This window comes from Pelophylax lessonae (assembly GCF_965119305.1).
Source record: "Pelophylax lessonae genome assembly, chromosome: 5".
Classification (NCBI taxonomy): Eukaryota; Metazoa; Chordata; class Amphibia; order Anura; family Ranidae; genus Pelophylax; species Pelophylax lessonae.
In genome coordinates this window covers 553,169,284-553,188,810 of record NC_138772.1, presented here as the reverse complement: position 1 = coordinate 553,188,810, position 19,527 = coordinate 553,169,284, and the positions used below count along the sequence as shown (strand labels likewise).

The following is a 19,527-nucleotide window of genomic DNA, read 5'->3' as shown; positions in this document are numbered from 1 at the left end:
TCAGTGTCTCTGAAGATCGAGGGAGGTCCGGCGGCGATGGAGCCCGCCCCTCCCACGGCCCCTCCGAGAACGCGTGCACATAATCGCGTAGATCTACGTGATTATGCGCAGCCGAGCCGCCCTGCCGCAGTAAATCTGCTCGGGATGGTCGGCAAGAGGTTAAAGTTCATGTGTGTGTAAAGGCAGGCGTCCCAATACTTTTGACAGCATAGTATATCTTCTGACCTGGAAAAGGAAACCTTGGCTGATTTTATCTCCCTTTGGTAACCTCACCAGTCTTCTCAGGACAGGTTCACATTCACCCCCCTCCACCCCCCCCCCCCCCTGATAAATCATCACCCACACACAGCGATTGGATACAAAAGATTTCATTTTAAACACATAGTTACATTTAGTATAAGAGGAGTGCGGGAGTACAGAGCCGACAGATTCAAGTTTAAGGCAGGATTGTGTGCTTGATCATTGCAGGAAGAGTCCTCCGAGTGCCGCCCAAATCCGAGGCGGAGAATTCTGGGAAATCACTTTGTAGCGTCCCTTCCGCTCACGTGTGATAATAATACAGCAGATTGTAATACAGAATACAAGTCCAATGAAGAGACGCTGAAATCAACAAAATGCGAATTATCCCCGGCATCACACTGCTGTCCTGATAAAGCCCCGAAACGCGTCATTTGCGATTGAGTCAAAGTGCAAAAATAAAACACAACATTTATTGCTGAAGACGGGACTTAGGCTACAGTCGTGTCTATGGACTGACAAGGAAGCAGAGTGGTGCGTGCCGATCTTAGGCTCCATTCACACGGGCGGTGCACCGACCGAGTCCGCTCTGCTCAGCAGGGGGGGATCGATCCGCTGAGCAGGCAGATGACAGCTCCGTCTCCGCTCTGTGTGCACAATTTCCAACTAAAAGTATCTGGGATTGAAGCGCCAGACCCCGGATTAATAAGTCCGGATACATATTTATTTCAAGGAAGGGTCAAATGGAGGCAACGCGTTTCAGGGGCAGAAAATAACCCCCTCTACCTCAGGGCTTGAAGAGGAGAAACATATGTAGGTGCTGGAGCACAGTGTTCATCATTAGCTGGATTGGGCTGCTCATGTCAGCTGCCTACTGAACCCTTTCGCTGCCAGACACTTTTTTGTTGTTTTTAAAAAATAAAAAAAATAAAAAAAAAGGTGGAAGATTTGTTAAAATCCCCAAACATATATTTTCTGACCCTAGAGAATAAAAATGGTGGCAGTTTCAACAAGTAACAATTTTTACCAAAAAAAAAAAAAAACACACACACCATTAATTATAAGGAAAACAAATAATATATTAACCTTTTTTTTTTTAAAATAATATAAAAGATGAGGTTGCAATGACTAAATTATCAAACATGTCAAGCCTGCGTGTGCTTTGGTACTTATAAAGGTGGGGGGGGGGGGGGGGATTTTTGGTCACCAACACGCGTTGGCTCCATTTACAGCCCTCCATACAATCCACAGGCTGGGTACAGAAAGGGTTGGACTATTGAGGCTTTGTATGGTTCTGAACGTGGCAAATAGTGGGATGAAAATTACAGACCGCAAAATACACTCCCGGCAGCCAACATCTTAAGGAACAAACCTGATCTATAGGATAGGGAGCATGGAGTTGGGGGTGCAATGAGGGGGATGAAGGGAGTGGGGGCGCACACTTAGGAGGGTGCATGGAGTGGAAGAGAAAGCCAAGCACAGAGAGGAACTCAAAGTAAGGTGCCAATGGGTCCACGGGTTGGGGGGCTCAATACTTGCCTTGCCCAGGCTGCCGACAGCCGCCGCTACACCACTGCATAGATGTGACCGGGGGGGGGGGGGGGGCTGTTAAAGATCTGAATATGTGTTCATTTCTCTACTTTCTAATACTTTGTAACAAAAGAAAAAAAGAAAAAAAAAAAACAGAAACCCCAGAAAGAAAAACTAAAAAAAAAAAAAAATTCCCACCCTACACCACTGCATAGATGTGACCGGGGGGGTCAAGGATCTGAATGTGTGTTCATTTCTCTACCTTCTTATCTTTACTTTGTAACATACAACAAAAAAAGATCTGAATATGTGTTCATTTCTCTACTTTCTAAACGTTATTTTTACTTTGTAACAAAAGAAAAAAGAAAAAAAAAAAACAGAAAAAAAAAAAAACAGAAAAAAAAAAAAACTGAAAAAAAAAAAAAGTCCCTGCACCATTTGCACTTATGCACGCAAATATGCGGGCACTTGGCGCCAAGGCCCATCCGCCAAGAGGACGCATATTTGCACGCGGTCGGCACCAAGGGGTTAAGAAAAATGGAGTGAGTACCTGTCACTGCACAATATGTCACATTTTAAAACTGTAAAAAAAATAATTTTTCGTAAAAAAAAAAAAAAAAAGAAAAGAAAAAAAAAAAAGAAAAAAGAAAAAAAAAAAAAAAGAAAAAAGAAAAAAAAAAATAGAAAAAAAAAAAACAGAAAAAAAAAAAAAGTCACACCCTGCACCATTTGCACTTATGCACGCAAATATGCGGGCACTTGGCGCCAAGGCCCATCCGCCAAGAGGACGCATATTTGCACGCGGTCGGCACCAAGGGGTTAAGAAAAATGGAGTGAGTACCTGTCACTGCACAATATGTCACATTTTAAAACTGTAAAAAAAAATCATTTTTCGTAAAAAAAAAAAAAAAAAAAAAATTGATTTATATTTATATCCATACAAAACAGCATTTTGGGGTTGAAAACTACATCAGACTTTTTAAAGGGTGACCCAAATTTTCCCTTTTCCCTCCATCAGACATAATATCCCAACTGTAAAAAAAAAACATTTTTCATAAAAAAAAAAAACAAAAAAAAAAAATTTGATTTATATTTATATCCATTTTAACAGCATTTGGGGTTGAAAACGACATCAGACTTTTGGTGACCCACATTTTTCCCTTTCTTCCCCATCAGAGATAATATCCCAACTGTAAAAAAATAATAATTTTTCGTAAAAAAACAAAAAACAAATTTGATTTACATTTATATCCATTTTAACAGCATTTGGGGTTAAAAACGACATCATCAGACTTTTTAAAAGGGTGACTCAAATTTTTCCCTTTCTTCCCCATCAGACATCGGGATGACCACCTAAAAAATTAAAAAAGGGTTCCCATCTCTAGTGCAATATAATCTGTACCGGTATTGGAATATCCAGTGTCCATTTTTATACCTCTAATGCTACAAACAAAAGGCTTTTACATTCAAAAATTGGAGTGTACTAGTAACTAGATGCAGATAACAGCAGAATGCAACCCCCACCCCCCCCAGACTACAAAGGCAAATAGGCTCCGCCCCTTACCGGACGGCATCCGTATGGAGGAGACGATGGCCGTTTCCTCATAAGGAAATGGCTTTCTACCCTGCAGTAGGTGAAGCTGCCAGCTTGTCTACAAACATTCAGAGCTGTGTATGGATGCCGCCCATAGCCGGGGCAATAATAAGGTTTTTTATTCGTTATCTAAGACTTAAAAAAAAAAACTTCCTCCACACTTCGCTAAGACCAATCTTCCTTTAGCTTTCCATGCCAACATGAGGCAGTACTCACCAACAAAAGGCCTGCCAATTTTTTTATTTTATTTTGAAGGGAGTAGGTAAAGGTTAGAACCACTTACAGGTTTTAATGGCCGTCCTGCGTCCCCTCGTTATGGAGATTAACACTCACTTCCTGTCCCAGCGACACCTTCACAGTATAGCGCCCGTGGGAGGTGGTTTGCAAAATCGTAAAGAAAGGTGTTACTCCAAAGCCTCACTCGATTCCCGGGACGGGATGAACCGGGTGTAGACCAAGGGGAATCCCACAACCTCTTTTCACCAAATCCAACAAAGGTGCACTCTGATGCCATCACTCTTTCAACTTGTAACTTTATTGATCCAGTAGACACACACAAAACAAGTCCCCACCTACAGACTGTCCCACACTCTGAGATCTCCCCATGATTAGGCCTGCAGAAGTGTGAAATTCGTGGATGGCCTGTGGGTCAGGGCTGGATGGCCTGTGGGTCAGGGCTGGATGGCCTGTGGGTCAGGGCTGGATGGCCTGTGGGTCAGGGCTGGATGGCCTGTGGGTCAGGGCTGGATGGCCTGTGGGTCAGGGCTGGATGGCCTGTGGGTCAGGGCTGGATGGCCTGTGGGTCAGGGCTGGATGGCCTGTGGGTCAGGGCTGGATGGCCTGTAAGTCAGGGCTGGGTGGCCTGTAAGTCAGGGCTGGGTGGCCTGTAAGTCAGGGCTGGGTGGCCTGTAAGTCAGGGCTGGGTGGCCTGTAAGTCAGGGCTGGGTGGCCTGTAAGTCAGGGCTGGGTGGCCTGTAAGTCAGGGCTGGGTGGCCTGTAAGTCAGGGCTGGGTGGCCTGTAGGTCAGGGCTGGGTGGCCTGTAGGTCAGGGCTGGGTGGCCTGTAGGTCAGGGCTGGGTGGCCTGTAGGTCAGGGCTGGGTGGCCTGTAGGTCAGGGCTGGGTGGCCTGTAGGTCATGGCTGGGTGGCCTGTAGGTCATGGCTGGGTGGCCTGTAGGTCATGGCTGGGTGGCCTGTAGGTCATGGCTGGGTGGCCTGTAGGTCATGGCTGGGTGGCCTGTAGGTCATGGCTGGGTGGCCTGTAGGTCATGGCTGGATGGCCTGTAGGTCATGGCTGGGTGGCATGTAGGTCATGGCTGGGTGGCATGTAGGTCATGGCTGGATGGCCTGTAGGTCATGGCTGGATGGCCTGTAGGTCATGGCTGGATGGCCTGTAGGTCATGGCTGGGTGGCCTGTAGGTCATGGCTGGGTGGCCTGTAGGTCAGGGCTGGATGGCCTGTAGGTCATGGCTGGATGGCCTGTAGGTCATGGCTGGGTGGCCTGTAGGTGGGGACTCTTAGAGTGTGTGTGTGCTGGAAGAATAAAGTTGCAAATGTGATGGCATCAGAGAATGCCCCCCACCTACAGTAGGCTTAACCGACTGCCCCCAACGAATGTATTTCACCCAATGTAGGCTTAACCTACAGACCGCCCCAAACGAACGCATTTCACCATAAGCAGGCTTAATCATCGAGAGGGGTGCACAAGAGTGGGAACTCTTTTTGAGTGTCTGTGCTGGATCAATAAAGTTATGTGTGATGGTATCAGAGTACGACCATGTTGGATTTGGTGGCATGGGAAGGTGGGCTTATCAAGCATGTTGCCACAGGATCAGCTGCCTGTTAAGAATTTGAGATCCCCCCCCCCACTCCCCTCCCATGCTGCAACCAACTGCCTCAAATATTCAAGCCAGTTACCATGGCCGTACCCATGATGGCGTACTGTGAATGAGCATTTCAATAAAAAAAAGGAATTTTATCTTTCAGAGATTGGTTCCATCCAACCAGAGTTTCTCAAACTCATTCCTCATGTTACCTGTCAAAGACAGTTCCCGGTCTAGTAACGGTCAGGAGCCAATAGCACTAGCTCCTAATCATTTGACCGCCATGACAGCCAATCACAGTGGTCACATGATCAGGCAGACCTTCCTGCCCCACCGGGTTTAATAGCCCAGTTAAAAGGACACCGGGGCTGGGCGGTTGCAGATTATGCTCATGGGTGGGTGAAATGCATCACTGAAGGAGATCCCAGGCAGGTCTTTTCTGGAATAATAAGCAATGGACTTCATGGTGTGCCAACGCTGGAGGACTTCATGGTGTGCCAACGGTGTTGGACTTCATGGTGTGCCAATACCGGAAGAGAGAATGAGCCCCTCCTTGGATCTGCCCCCAGACAGCCAAGGGAGTGATCCACTGTAGAGGGGCAACAGGAAACCTTAACTTGCACTGTCCTCCCCATTGGTGTCCCCAGAAGAGAAAGGGACGGCACGTCGCCGCCCCCAAAGCAGGAAGCGACGGCACGTCGCCGCCCCCAAAGCAGGAAGCGACGGCACGTCGCCGCCCCCAAAGCAGGAAGCGACGGCACGTCGCCGCCCCCAAAGCAGGAAGGGACGGCACGTCGCCGCCCCCAAAACAGGAAGGGACGGCACGTCGCCCCCAAAACAGGAAGGGACGGCACGTCGCCCCCAAAACAGGAAGGGACGGCACGTCGCCCCCAAAACAGGAAGGGACGGCACGTCGCCGCCCCCAAAGCAGGAAGGGACGGCACGTCGCCGCCCCCAAAGCAGGAAGGGACGGCAAGTCGCCGCCCCCAAAACAGGAAGGGACGGCACGTCGCCCCCAAAACAGGAAGGGACGGCACGTCGCCCTTAAAGCAGGAAGGGACGGTACGTCGCCCCCAAAGCAGGGAGGGACGGCACGTCACCCCCAAAGCAGGAAGGGACGGCACATCACCCCCAAAACAGAAAGTGGTGGCACGTCACCCCCAAAACAGGAAGTGAGATGGAAATGAGGACCACAGTCAACAGCAGAATTTCTAATCACTTATGGGGATTTCAATTCACACCCTGTTGTGTCTCTGGGCCAGGAAGTGAGGTTAAATCCTACTTAACAGCAATCTAGACAGCAAATAAAAACTTTGCAAGGTTCCAATCTCCCCCCATATGTATCCAAGACTAAAAAAAACTCTTTGCTTGAAGAAGACTTTCACTCATATGATTTTAAAGACAAGTAACTGGTGAAACATAATATGTAACATCTAAAGAAGCACACAGGGAGGAATCGTAAAGCCATCGCCACTCCAAACTAGCGCCCGTGTAACAATTTCGTTTAGCTGAGTCAAGGGGCTTTGTAGCTCAAGTGGCGAGATCACCCTACACACACCACAATTGGATCAGTACCATCAGTCCTGCATTATTAGCCCAAAGAGGAGAATCTCAAACAAAGGCAAAAAAAAATACAAACTGCACATTTTCTTTTAGTTTACAATCAAAGTTCAGTCCCTGCACCACAAAAAGTGTCACGTTTTGGTCCTTGAAACAATTTTAAAAAATGATCACTCTAAAAACCTGACATATATATTCCACCCCCCCCCCCCCCACATAGTATAAAGATCCCCTTCAAAGAGAGAAAAATCAGTAACAAAAGCCCCGGAGGCTCGGGTATTTCCCGGCGCCGGTGGCGCGCCCCACGAAATCAGCAGGAAGAGACGGCGGGTACAGCGACCTGCACCGTACACAGAATGTCATTGATCAACACATCGCAGATTGCAACAAAAGTTTTAAGTGCAAAGTTTCACGTTTCCCCTTTTGCTGAGCCGGCCTCAGCCGAAAATTCATTTAGTAAAACGTTACAGTGTTCCGCTACAAAAAAAAATAAAAAGGAAAAAAGTGGATTGTGTAAAAAAAACAGCAGCCGGACGCTGCGGAAATCCACGTCTGGCGCACAGGCCGAAGGTCCGAAAGTAGAAAGGAACCTTCAGCGGTTCAATGTACAGGTCATCGTCCGTGCAATACATCGAACTTTTGGTGGTCCTGTTATAAAGTCTCATTATTGACCTTTCAATATCTTTATAAAAAAAAAAAAACCTAATGGAGGCAGTGCAAAGGCCTCTTCTAAGGCAATCGGTGTCCAGTGTTTCTGGAGAAAGGTGCGGGGTGATTGCATCACATTCAGACATCAGTTCGCGTCCAGGGTACCATCCTGCACAGGATTCCCCATGCCCATCCCCCACCTATGTAATCTGAGTGGCGGGGGGGGGGGGGGGGGCTGGTTGCAACAGCAAGCCATTTTACTGCAGACCACAAGCAAGGTCTTCTTATCGTTCACTTTGTCTCCGTTGGCCTGTATTCAGTCTCTCCAGAGGAGACTTGTGATATCCGGCGTGTTGAGCCCCAGAGTTTCCTCGTAAACTGCCCCGTCTTCACCTACAAAAGGAAAGGAGAGTATGGTGAACTTTACTGCTTATACAAATTTGTCTTACCCTAACCCTGCATCTGACTGCAGCCTAAAACCACTGCTCCATACTTCTACAGAGCTGGGCTCCTAGTGGGCGGGGAAAGTGACACTCCTGGGCGGGGAAAGCAACGCTCCTGGGCGGGGAAAGCAACGCTCCTGGGCGGGGAAAGCAACGCTCTTGGGCGGGGAAAGCAACGCTCTTGGGTGGGGAAAGCAACGCTCTTGGGCGGGGAAAGCAACGCTCTTGGGCGGGGAAAGCAACGCTCTTGGGCGGGGAAAGCAACGCTCCCGGGCGGGGAAAGCAACGCTCCCGGGCGGGGAAAGCAACGCTCCCGGGCGGGGAAAGCAACGCTCCCGGGCGGGGAAAGCAACGCTCCTGGGCGGGGAAAGCAACGCTCCTGGGCGGGGAAAGCAACGCTCCTGGGCGGGGAAAGCAGCCAAACAGCTCGCTGAGTGCACTAAATACTGGGATGCAGAGAGTACATAGAGCTGAATGGCTCAAGACTTTATTTCTTGAGATCGTCCTCTAACCCCACCACTTCATATTTTTAGGTTATATAGCTAGGAAAATAAGAATACCGAGACACAAATTACTCCAGCAGTGCAGAAAACCTGCAAGACCTGGGATACTTGGGGTCTTAACAAGTGGTGGACACTGGCATTGCTACCTATACACATGCCCAAAAAAGTTCCTTTGTACACAGGGAGTATGTAATGCCATCTTTGTCCTTCTGCCTCATTGTGCCCCCCCCCCCCCTCCCCAGCGCGTGCCAGTGATTTCCAGATGTCAAAATGACAGTCCGGAATTGCTGTGTAAATACAGCAGGAAAACAGATGGTTTATAAACATTGATCTGATGGGAAATAGAGAGATACAAAGTAACATTTATAAACATTGTTCAGACAGGCAAGAGAGATACAAAGTAACATTTCAGACAGGAAATAGAGAGATATACAGTAACATTGTTTATAAACATTGATCAAAAGGGAGATATTAATAGTATTACAATAGTATTACAAAGTATTTGTGTTTTTATAAACTTTGTTCAGACAGGACATAGATGCAAAGTAACATTGTTAATAAACATTGAACAGATGGGAGATACATACAAAGTAACATTGTTTATAAACATTGATCAGATGGGAGATAGTAAGTGCCGGTTCACACTAGGTCGCTCTGACTTGGAGGGCAACCTGTGAAGTCGCGTGCAGCGCGACTGCGGCGCGACTTGCACGGACTTCATAAAATGAATGTCTATGCAAGTCTCCTCCAGGTCGCCCCGAAGTAGTACAGGACCCTTTTTCTAAGTCGGAGCGACTTGTGTCGCTCCTATTAGAACCGGTTCTGTACTAACTCAATGACCGCGACGGTGCACGACTTGCCAGGCTGACCAAGTGGCCTGACAAGTCGTATTAGTGTGAACCGGCACTAATAGCATTAGAAAGGTAATTGTGTTTATAAAGTTTGTTCAGATAGGAGATAAATACAAAGTATCATTGTTTATAAACATTGTTCAGACAGGCGATAGAGAGATATAAAGTAATATTGTTGGCTTTCCATTTACGCTTTTTTTTTTATTAATCTGCAAATCAAGAGTTGAGCTTCCATGTGTATATAATGTCAGCTAAAGTGACCTGACAATTTAAAAAAAAAAAGAAAAAAAAACACAGGGATCTCCACTAGAAGATTTCCCTTCAACTTTTGTTTTGGTGGCAACTGTAAAAAAATAAAATTGGTTTCACATCACTTTCTATACCAGTGACAATGGTCACCAGGACAATTAAAGAGGATGGAGCTCACCAGTGGGGACACAGACAGCAATACCAGACAGACTATAATTCGTTGTAAAGCCAAAAAACTTATTTGGAATGGAGTTTAATCATTTCGATGTTTTTCAAAGGGTCACCAAATTTTCAGTCACATGCAAAGAGAGCGTTCAGGGAAATTACTCCACCACCTACCTCCAGGGGCTGCCCGGCTCCCACCACAATCAGCTTTCCATCCTCTAGACCCACCAGGATATGGCTGTTCTCTTTGGTGACAGACACGCAGTGCACAGGGACCTTCATCGGCAGCGGATTGACGGCCGGAGCGAGGCTGCAGAGAGGGAACCATCTCATTAGATTTAAGCTGAAATTAATTTTGCCTTCCCTGGTTCACCCTCCCCCTCCTTCCCTACTCTACCAAAAACCTCTAGTAATGGAGGAACGTGTCCTGCTACCCTTCCTTCCAGGATGTAATGATTGGACCTGTGTTGCCAATCCTAAGGTCCAAACACTATCACATGGTGTTAGAGAGAAGGAAGTCATTAACCATGTTCTGATACCATCGTAAGTTCTAAAACCATCTGATACCAGCTTATGCATCATCAACAGCCTTCCCTGGACATGTCGCTCAGAGCCTGGAACTATGAAAGACCATACTTTGTCTACTAGAGGAATGACCTCATTCCTAATGCAAAAGACCCCCCCATGGCTCTCATTTGGAAAGATTACAGCAGTCCTGGAAAAGGAAGTTTGTATCATCTCCAGGACTGAAGCAGGTTGGTTTCTTCTGCCGAGTTGGCCTAACTACCTTCCATAGATAAAGTAGATCCCCGCACGGGTTTAAAATTACTCTGAGCAACACACATTAACCATTAACCATGTGTAAGTTCTGATACCATCTATTACTAGCTTACACAGCATCATCAATAGCCTTCTCTGGATATGTCGCTCAGAACCTGGAACTATGAAAGACCACGAGTTTTCACCCGATAGAGGACTATTGGCAGGGGCGTAACTACAGGGGTTGCAGGGGTTGCAATTGCAACCGGGCCCCATGCTCCAGGGGGCCTATGCGGCTCCCCTGTACACCTGGATAGGAGGGGCGGTGGAGGCAGCATGTAGAGAAATCACTGTCCTCCTTTTTCCTCCTGTAGCTGCAGGAGGAAAGTGGAGGAGATTGGTTCCCCTATATGCTGCCCCTGCCACTCCTCCTATCCAGTTCACTTGTGTTCTGCTGTCTCTGGGCCCCTGAGTCCTCTCCTGCCCCCCCCCAACCCTACTGTGCTGCCCCCCCCCCCCCACTGTTAGAGAACCAGGAAGGGGTCGGTAAATATGTAATTTACGAGCTCCTTCCTTTCCTGAATGGACAGAGTCATAGTCAGTCACATTGTAAAAAAATAAAATAAAATGATAAATAATACAATTAAAATTCCAAAAAATAAAAACTACTGACACCAGTGGGTGAACTTCCCGGATCGCAAAGGTCACACTTGCAACCGGGCCCTGGCATTCCACCACTGTGGGGGTCCCCAAGATGGCAGGAAGGGGACCCACTGCAGAACTTGTGAAAGGTTCCCACAACGAGAGTAAAGGGCCCCAGGATCAGTGGGAAGAGCCCCAGGCTTGAAGGAAAGGGCCCTGGCCAGGGGTCCAGGGGGCCCTTCATGGTTTCTTGCACTGGGGCCCTGAAGGTTCTAGTTACGCCTCTGAATATTGGAATGATTAGCTCACTCCTAATGCAAAAGTCCCCCCATGGCTCTCATTTGGAAAGATTATAGCAGTCGTGGGAAAAATAAGTTTGTATCATCACTTGAACTGAAGCAGGTTGGTTTCTTCTGCTGAGTTGGCCTAACTATCTTCCATACATAAAGTAGATCCCCACATAAGTTTAGAATTTCTCTGAGACATTAAAGAATTATACAGCTTCCACCGATAGCCGACCAAAGAGTTACATTAATATTTTTTTTTCTGCTCTATAGCTTCTCACCTGCGAATGTCTCGAATCTGTAAGGAACATTGTGCTGTGCCGAGTACCACAAATTCCTCGGTGACACAGAGCGCTGACACCTGCTCATCCAGAGGGACCGATGACAAGTTCTTCCCATTCACCGAGTACAAGTGCAGAGCAAACTTGTCCTACAACGAGAACAGAACATTTTTATTTCACCTAATTAGTAAAGATTTAGAAGCTCCCCATCCCTGGTGATAGATTTGGTCCTCTCCTGAGCAGAGTCTGGTATGTATGAAGGGATTTATTAAGGCAGCCATCCTCAGCCAGAGTTCCATATAACCCTAGGATTCCTCTAGGGCAGTAGTCTCCAAGCCTTTCTAAACAAAGGGCCAGTTTACTGTCCTTCAGAGCTTAGGGGGTCCAGTCTGTGGCCAGTGGGAGAAGAAAGTGTTTCAGACTTGGTGGTCAGAGGAAGTAAATAAATTACATAACTCCTGTGGACAGTAGGTGGGACAGTGCCCCATGATTGGTATTAATGTGGGGAATGGTGCCCCTTTGTTGGTATTAATTGGGGGGGGGAATAGTGATCCAATGTTGGGTGTTCGTGGGAGGAATAGTGCCCTGTCAATGGTATGAGTGGGAGGAATAGTGCCCCGTCACTGGTATTAATGGGAGGAATAGCGCCCTGTCAATGGTATGAGTGGGAGGAATAGTGCCCCGTCACTGGTATTAATGGGAGGAATAGTGCCCCGTCACTGGTATTAGTGGAAGCAATAGTGTCCCAATATTGGTACTAGTGGGGGGAATAGTGCTCATCATTGGTATTAGTGGGGGGGGGGGGCAGTGCCCCATCATTGGTATTAGTGGGGGGGGGGGAATAGTGCCCCATCATTGGTATCCATGGGGGGGGGGGGGAATTGCCCAATTATTGCTATTCTTGTGTGTGTGTGTGGGGGGGGGATAGTACCCCATCATTGGTATTAGTGGGGGGGGGCATTTGGTGTACATGCTCCATGTACACCAAATGGCCTTTGTGGACACCTGACCGTCACACCTAACTATATGGGGACCCCCCCTCAAAAACAAGTTTAGGTGTTTTCAGTCAGTTGTAGTGTCCCCACTTGTGGAAACAGTTTGAAGACCCTTTTCTGTTCTACCATGACTATGCCCCTTTGTAAAAAGCCAGCTTCATAAAGACATGGATGACCAGTTTGGTGTGGAGGAAGTTAAGTGTCCTGAACAGAGCCCTGATTTTAACCCTACTGAACACCTTTGGAATAAATTGAAAAATTGATTGTGATCCAAATCTTCTCAACTCCATCCTAATGGCCATTGGGGGGAGAGGAGCAACTCCATCCTAATGGCCATTGGGGGGAGAGGAGCAACTCCATCCTAATGTCCATTGGGGGGAGAGGAGCAACTCCATCCCAATGGCCATTGGGGGAGGGGAGCCACTCCATCCCAATGGCCATTGGGGGAGGGGAGCCACTCCATCCCAATGGCCATTGGGGGAGGGGAGCAACTCCATCCCAATGGCCATTGGGGGCGGGGAGCAACTCCATCCCAATGGCCATTGGGGGAGGGGAGCAACTCCATCCCAATGGCCATTGGGGGAGGGGAGCAACTCCATCCCAATGGCCATTGGGGGAGGGGAGCAACTCCATCCCAATGGCCATTGGGGGAGGGGAGCAACTCCATCCCAATGGCCATTGGGGGAGGGGAGCAAGCCCATCCCAATGGCCATTGGGGGAGGGGAGCAAGCCCATCCCAATGGCCGTTGGGGGAGGGGAGCAAGCCCATCCCAATGGCCGTTGGGGGAGGGGAGCAAGCCCATCCTAATGGCCGTTGGGGGAGGGGAGCAAGCCCATCCTAATGGCCGTTGGGGGAGGGGAGCAAGCCCATCCTAATGGCCGTTGGGGGAGGGGAGCAAGCCCATCCTAATGGCCGTTGGGGGAGGGGAGCAAGCCCATCCTAATGGCCGTTGGGGGAGGGGAGCAAGCCCATCCTAATGGCCGTTGGGGGAGGGGAGCAAGCCCATCCTAATGGCCGTTGGGGGAGGGGAGCAAGCCCATCCTAATGGCCGTTGGGGGAGGGGAGCAAGCCCATCCTAATGGCCGTTGGGGGAGGGGAGCAAGCCCATCCTAATGGCCATTGGGGGAGAGGAGCAACTCCATCTTAATGGCCATTGGGGGAGAGGAGCAACTTCATCTTAATGGCCATTGGGGGGAGAGGAGCAACTCCATCCTAATGACCATTGGGGGGAAAGGAGCAACTCCATCCTAATGGCCATTGGGGGGAGAGGAGCAACTCCATCCTAATGGCCATTGGGGGGAGAGGAGCAACTCCATCCTAATGGCCATTGGGGGGAGAGGAGCAACTCCATCCTAATGGCCATTGGGGGGAGAGGAGCAACTCCATCCTAATGGCCATTGGGGGGAGAGGAGCAACTCCATCCTAATGGCCATTGGGTGGAGAGGAGCAACTCCATCCTAATGGCCATTGGGGGGAGAGGAGCAACTCCATCCTAATGGCCATTGGGGGGAGAGGAGCAACTCCATCCTAATGGCCATTGGGGGGAGAGGAGCAACTCCATCCTAATGGCCATTGGGGGGAGAGGAGCAACTCCATCCTAATGGCCATTGGGTGGAGAGGAGCAACTCCATCCTAATGGCCATTGGGGGGAAAGGAGCAACTCCATCCTAATGACCATTGGGGGGAGAGGAGCAACTCCATCCTAATGGCCATTGGGGGGAGAGGAGCAACTCAATCCTAATGGCCATTGGGGGGGAGAGGAGCAACTCCATCCTAATGGCCATTGGGGGGAGAGGAGCAACTCCATCCTAATGGCCATTGGGGGGAGAGGAGCAACTCCATCCTAATGGCCATTGGGTGGAGAGGAGCAACTCCATCCTAATGGCCATTGGGGGGAAAGGAGCAACTCCATCCTAATGACCATTGGGGGGAGAGGAGCAACTCCATCCTAATGGCCATTGGGGGGAGAGGAGCAACTCCATCCTAATGGCCATTGGGGGGGAGAGGAGCAACTCCATCCTAATGGCCATTGGGGGGAGAGGAGCAACTCCATCCTAATGGCCATTGGGGGGAGAGGAGCAACTCCATCCTAATGGCCATTGGGGGGAGAGGAGCAACTCCATCCTAATGGCCATTGGGGGGAGAGGAGCAACTCCATCCTAATGGCCATTGGGGGGAGAGGAGCAACTCCATCCTAATGGCCATTGGGGGGAGAGGAGCAACTCCATCCTAATGGCCATTGGGGGGAGAGGAGGACCTCCATCCTAATGGCCATTGAGGGAAGAGGAGCAACTCCATCCTAATGGCCATGGGGGGGGGGGGGGGGAGAGGAGCAAATCCATTTAATGGCTGTGATTTTGTCAAACAAGCTCATACGAGGGTGATGGTCAGGGGTCCACCAATCATTGGCCATAAAAAGTATAACTAAAATATCACTTTTTAGAAGGAAAGGGCATGCAATTATTGATAGATCTTTACTGACGAGGCATATAGTTCTGAGTATCGGTCTCTGGGTCACACTTTTTTTTTATTCAGAGATAAGAACAGACCGGGAGAGCCTGAAGTTAGCCAAGATAGAGATAAGGGGACGATACGGACAGTAAAAAAACAGCCATTTTCAACCAGGGTTCCTGCAGGGGTTGTTGTGTTTTCATCTTGTCCTGGCACATTGACCTTCTATCTGGTGGGGCCTTCAAAGTTATGGGTCTAGCGCCACTTGGCAGCACCATTAGCATGATACCAATGGTCTTTCTAGCCTTCTGTAGGACTGACATTCTGAATACTAATTTAGGGGGCATTAACCTTCCAAGAATATATTTTACCAAGACCTGAAAATTATTTTATGGGTTCCGCTGGGGCAAAAAGGTTGAGAAAGGCTTGCATAGGGGAAGGCCGACACTCACATTGCACAGACAGCCTGCTATGAGTGACAGATGGCGGTTCAGGAAATGCAGGACATGTCCAAAGACACATTGCAGAGGGATATGGTACATTTGGCTTATTCTGACCTTGAGGGAGCTCCGGCCTTCGATGGTGCTCTGGAACACAATCTGCCCCTCCAGACCCACAGCCAGGTGGGAGATAGTCAGAGGAAGGGAACTCTCACAGGGGGGCCGAATACACCTCAAAAACTGCCCCCTCCGAATGGTGTATACAATGACAGTGCCGTCCTGCGAGAAGAAGAGGGAGGTTATTTATAAAAACTTCCCATTGATAACAAAACAAATTAATTAGATTGTATCTAAATCCAAGCTAAACTTCGAATGGAGCGAGGATAACACGTCAGTTTTGTATTGCAGTTTGTGTCCCTTCTGAAGAAGATTCATCCTCTATTTGTCCTGGTGACCATTATCACCAAGAAAGTAAATGCAAACCCAAAATTTCACATTTGCTACCAGAAGAGGAAAAGAGGGGAAATCTTCCAATGGCGACACATGTTCCACTGTATGGTGGAAGAGGAGCACCTTGTACATAGTGTCATAAGATCTAGGATCAAATTTAAATCAATACTGAAGATGATTAAAAAAAATAATATTCAACATTGCTCGGGAGACTAAGTCACCCACCTTCTTCTGGGCTATGGAACAAAATGACAATACATATACAATGTGGAGTGCGTAGGATGTAATGAGCCTATTTATTCCAGTGATATCAAACCGGATAACATTCTTCTAGATGAACAAGCAACAGTGGCGATCTTACCACCCACTCAACATCCTGATTTACATAAGTTTGCAGTCCGGCATATCTGTTTCTGTATCTGTGGGGATCTCATTGTCTATCCACCTTTGGACACAAATGCCTATTCAAGGTATCACCTGGTAAGAGGCTTGAAGGTGTCGTTGTACCCGATTGTTGGGTGGAGTGTTATTTGTCCACACTTATGAGTGTTATGCATCCAGTCTGGTAAGGGACTGACCTATTGGTGGTGGATTACACTAGTGTTCATCTTCTTTTCGGTAAAGAATACCTTAATTGCTCTTCCTGGTTTTGGCTTTCCTTTATCTATATTTGTGGATTTTTACCTTAATTCTGGTAAGCAGCAGTAATGTTGGTGATGGATTAACCTATCCCTTTTCCTTTTTCCACACAAAATTTTCCAGTTTTGGGATAAATCACTGGTGATTTACTGGCATTAGTTTATCAATATTTGTTTGTGGGATTTTACGCTATGGCGTTCTTCTGTTTTTTTCCATGATTCCACACATTCAAATTTTTGGGAGGTCTATCATGGATATCTACCAACAATATCAAGATCATTGATTAGGATCCTGGGCCTTCGATATACTGTGCTCTGGTATGCGTATTACCAAGGGGGAATCTGGATTGACACCATTTCTTCACACAATTCACCATTCACATTTGGACTAATTTGGACAATTATTTGATTATTGATAGATTTTGAACTTTATCACTTGACAATTTTTGGACATTTATTTAGTCCTACATCACTGAGCGCGACTTTTTATTTACATATTTTTTAAGGTTGTGGTCACACTTGAAGTTGCGGCTTATATTTACTTATTTATCACTTCTAGCGCGGTTACTCTCCCTTTTTTACATATACTTGAATTAATTAGGGTAAAAAAAAATGTCAAAGGTCAAGTCCTAGAGCAGAGGTGGTGTTCCTAATTCTCCAAAATGCATTGGCTGTATTATTTTCAGACTTTATCTGCTTGATTATACATTAGTTCCTAAAAACAAAGTCTGATGACTCACGGTACAGGGCAACTTCTCCATGCTTAGGTTATCTTGCTGATGAATAACACCCCAACTGGTTCCTCCAGGAGTTGAGCAGCCTGGGACCAATCAATGGTCCTACATATCACCACCATTTGAACCCTTCACCCTTGGGTTCCCAGTGCCACCTTACACACCAGTCGTTCCATAACAGACTTGGTAGTAGAGTGCTGGAATCAAAGAGGAGGGATAAGTCTTTGAATCCAGAGATTAGAGTCAGGGGGTCCTCAGGGTTTCCCAAAGTATTGTAACATGAGCCCAATAAATCTTTATTGCACACAATAGGGGGGGGGGTCCCAAGAAACAGGTTTGGTGGGGGGTCCCTGGTCCCCATTCATTGGGGGATGAATGGGGACCAATTACTCTTATTTATTGATTTTTTTCAGTAGTAATTAAAAATGTAATCTTAAAAACAAAGTCTGATGACTCTTGGTACAAGGCAACTTCTTCAAGCTGATGTTATCAAGCTAAAGAATAACACCTCAATTGGTTCCACCAGCAGTTGAGTTGCTTGGGACCCAAAATTGGTTTTACACATAGCCACCATTTGAACCCTTCACTCTTGAGTTCCCAGTGCCACCTTACCCACCAGTAGTTCCATAATAGACTTGGTAGTAGAGCACTGGAACCAAAAAGGAGAGATAAGGCTTGGTTTACACTGGAACATGACCATTGTGATTAAATGCCCCCCCCCCCCCTCGTTCACACTGTATGCCACTTAAATTTGTCTATATAACTACTGCCTGATTGGCTTATAGCTCTCTTCCCTGTATAGGGAGAAAGATTCTAGTTCTGCACCTAAAATTAAAATTCTGGACTGAAACTAAAACCTAAAATTCAGGATGCACTTTGCCAAAAACTGAACCTGAAACCGAAATAGACAGTTAAAATCATATATATATATTTTTATATTAGACTTTTTATTTATGATCATGAATTTAATTGAATATATTTCAATATATAAATGAATCTATTTTTGGCACCTTTTTTTATCAGCAAAACATTGATAACCCTTATTTTCGGACGATAATTTTCGACGCCCGATATAGCCATGCATCCCTAAAAGATTCTCATCCTGATTGTGACTACTATGAATTGGTTTATAAAGAGGCTCCTTGGGTTCTGGGCCCACGATACCATTGAGTTGCCTTTGATATATATTGCCAGTCATCTCTATGCCCTTGGAGGACCGGAGAGACGACTTTTGGTTCTCAGGCTTGGCTTTTTTTTTTTTTTTTCCTTAAAGCAAAAGATAAAAAAAATGTTTTCTGATCTTTTGCTTTTAAAGGTAGAGGAGAGATTTGGTGTCTTATTGACCCGAGTTCTCTCCATAAAGAGGACCTGTCATGCTGTATTGCTATCGCAAGGGATGTTTACATTTCTCGTGATAGCAATAAAAGTAATAAAGGAAAAATGTAAAAATACAAAAATTAGAATTTAAAAAAAAAAAAAAAAAACATGAAATGAACACATACGTAGGTCACGCCCACATACAGGTATGAGCATGATGTTCAAACCACATGTGAGGTATCGCTGCGAACGTCAGAGCAAGAGGAATAATTCTAGCACTAGACCTCCTCTCTAACTCTAAACTGGTAACCAATAAAAATTTTAAAAGCGTCGCCTATAGAGATTTTAAGTAACGTAGTTTGGCACGTGTGTGCGCAATTTTAAAGCATGACATGTTAGGTATCCATTTACTTGCCGTAACATCATCTTTCATATTTTACAAAACAAGTGGAGCATATATTGTGTTTTTTTAAATTTTATTAAAGTGTATTTTGTCCAAAAATAAACGCGTTTGAAAAACAGCTGCGCAAATGACTGCCATTTTATTCTCTAGGGCCTCTGCTAAAATAAATAAATAAATAATATATGATGTTTGAGGGTTCTAAGTAATTTTCCATGAAAAAATACAGATTGTTACTTCTAAACAAAGATTGTCAGAAAAAGGCTTGGTCCTTAAATGGTTTTAAAAGGGATGTGGATGGGGTGGGAAAGGGGCAAAGGGGTTATTTTATTTGGCTTGTTTAATGAAAAATGCCTAATAAACGTATTGGTTCAGGAAAAGACAGAAGCTGGCATGTTTTGTACTACCGGTTCTATGCAATAAAGTGAAAGTACCAACGCTCTTTAGAGAAAAAGACCTGGGTGCAGATGTGGAATGGGCTTCTTCTGAAATCAGGCAGTGGATATCATGTGAACTCCAGAAATAATTGAAAC

At 46.7% G+C, this 19,527-nt stretch overlaps 1 protein-coding gene across 4 annotated transcripts in view; it reads right to left on the bottom strand.

Annotated features, from left to right (window-relative positions):
• Positions 1 to 6,956: 6,956 nt before the first annotated feature.
• Positions 6,957 to 19,527, bottom strand: part of NBEAL2 (neurobeachin like 2) — a 231,804-nt gene continuing 219,233 nt past the window's right edge. For all 4 annotated transcript variants that reach the window (XM_082257949.1, XM_082257950.1, XM_082257952.1 and 1 more), the window contains 4 exons: positions 15,573 to 15,734; positions 11,569 to 11,717; positions 9,777 to 9,912; positions 6,957 to 7,784 (listed from right to left, as the gene is read on the bottom strand). In XM_082257949.1, coding sequence (XP_082114075.1) covers positions 7,683 to 7,784; positions 9,777 to 9,912; positions 11,569 to 11,717; positions 15,573 to 15,734 — 549 coding nt within the window. In that variant the 3' untranslated portion in view covers positions 6,957 to 7,682. The remainder of the gene's footprint in view (positions 7,785 to 9,776; positions 9,913 to 11,568; positions 11,718 to 15,572; positions 15,735 to 19,527) is intronic.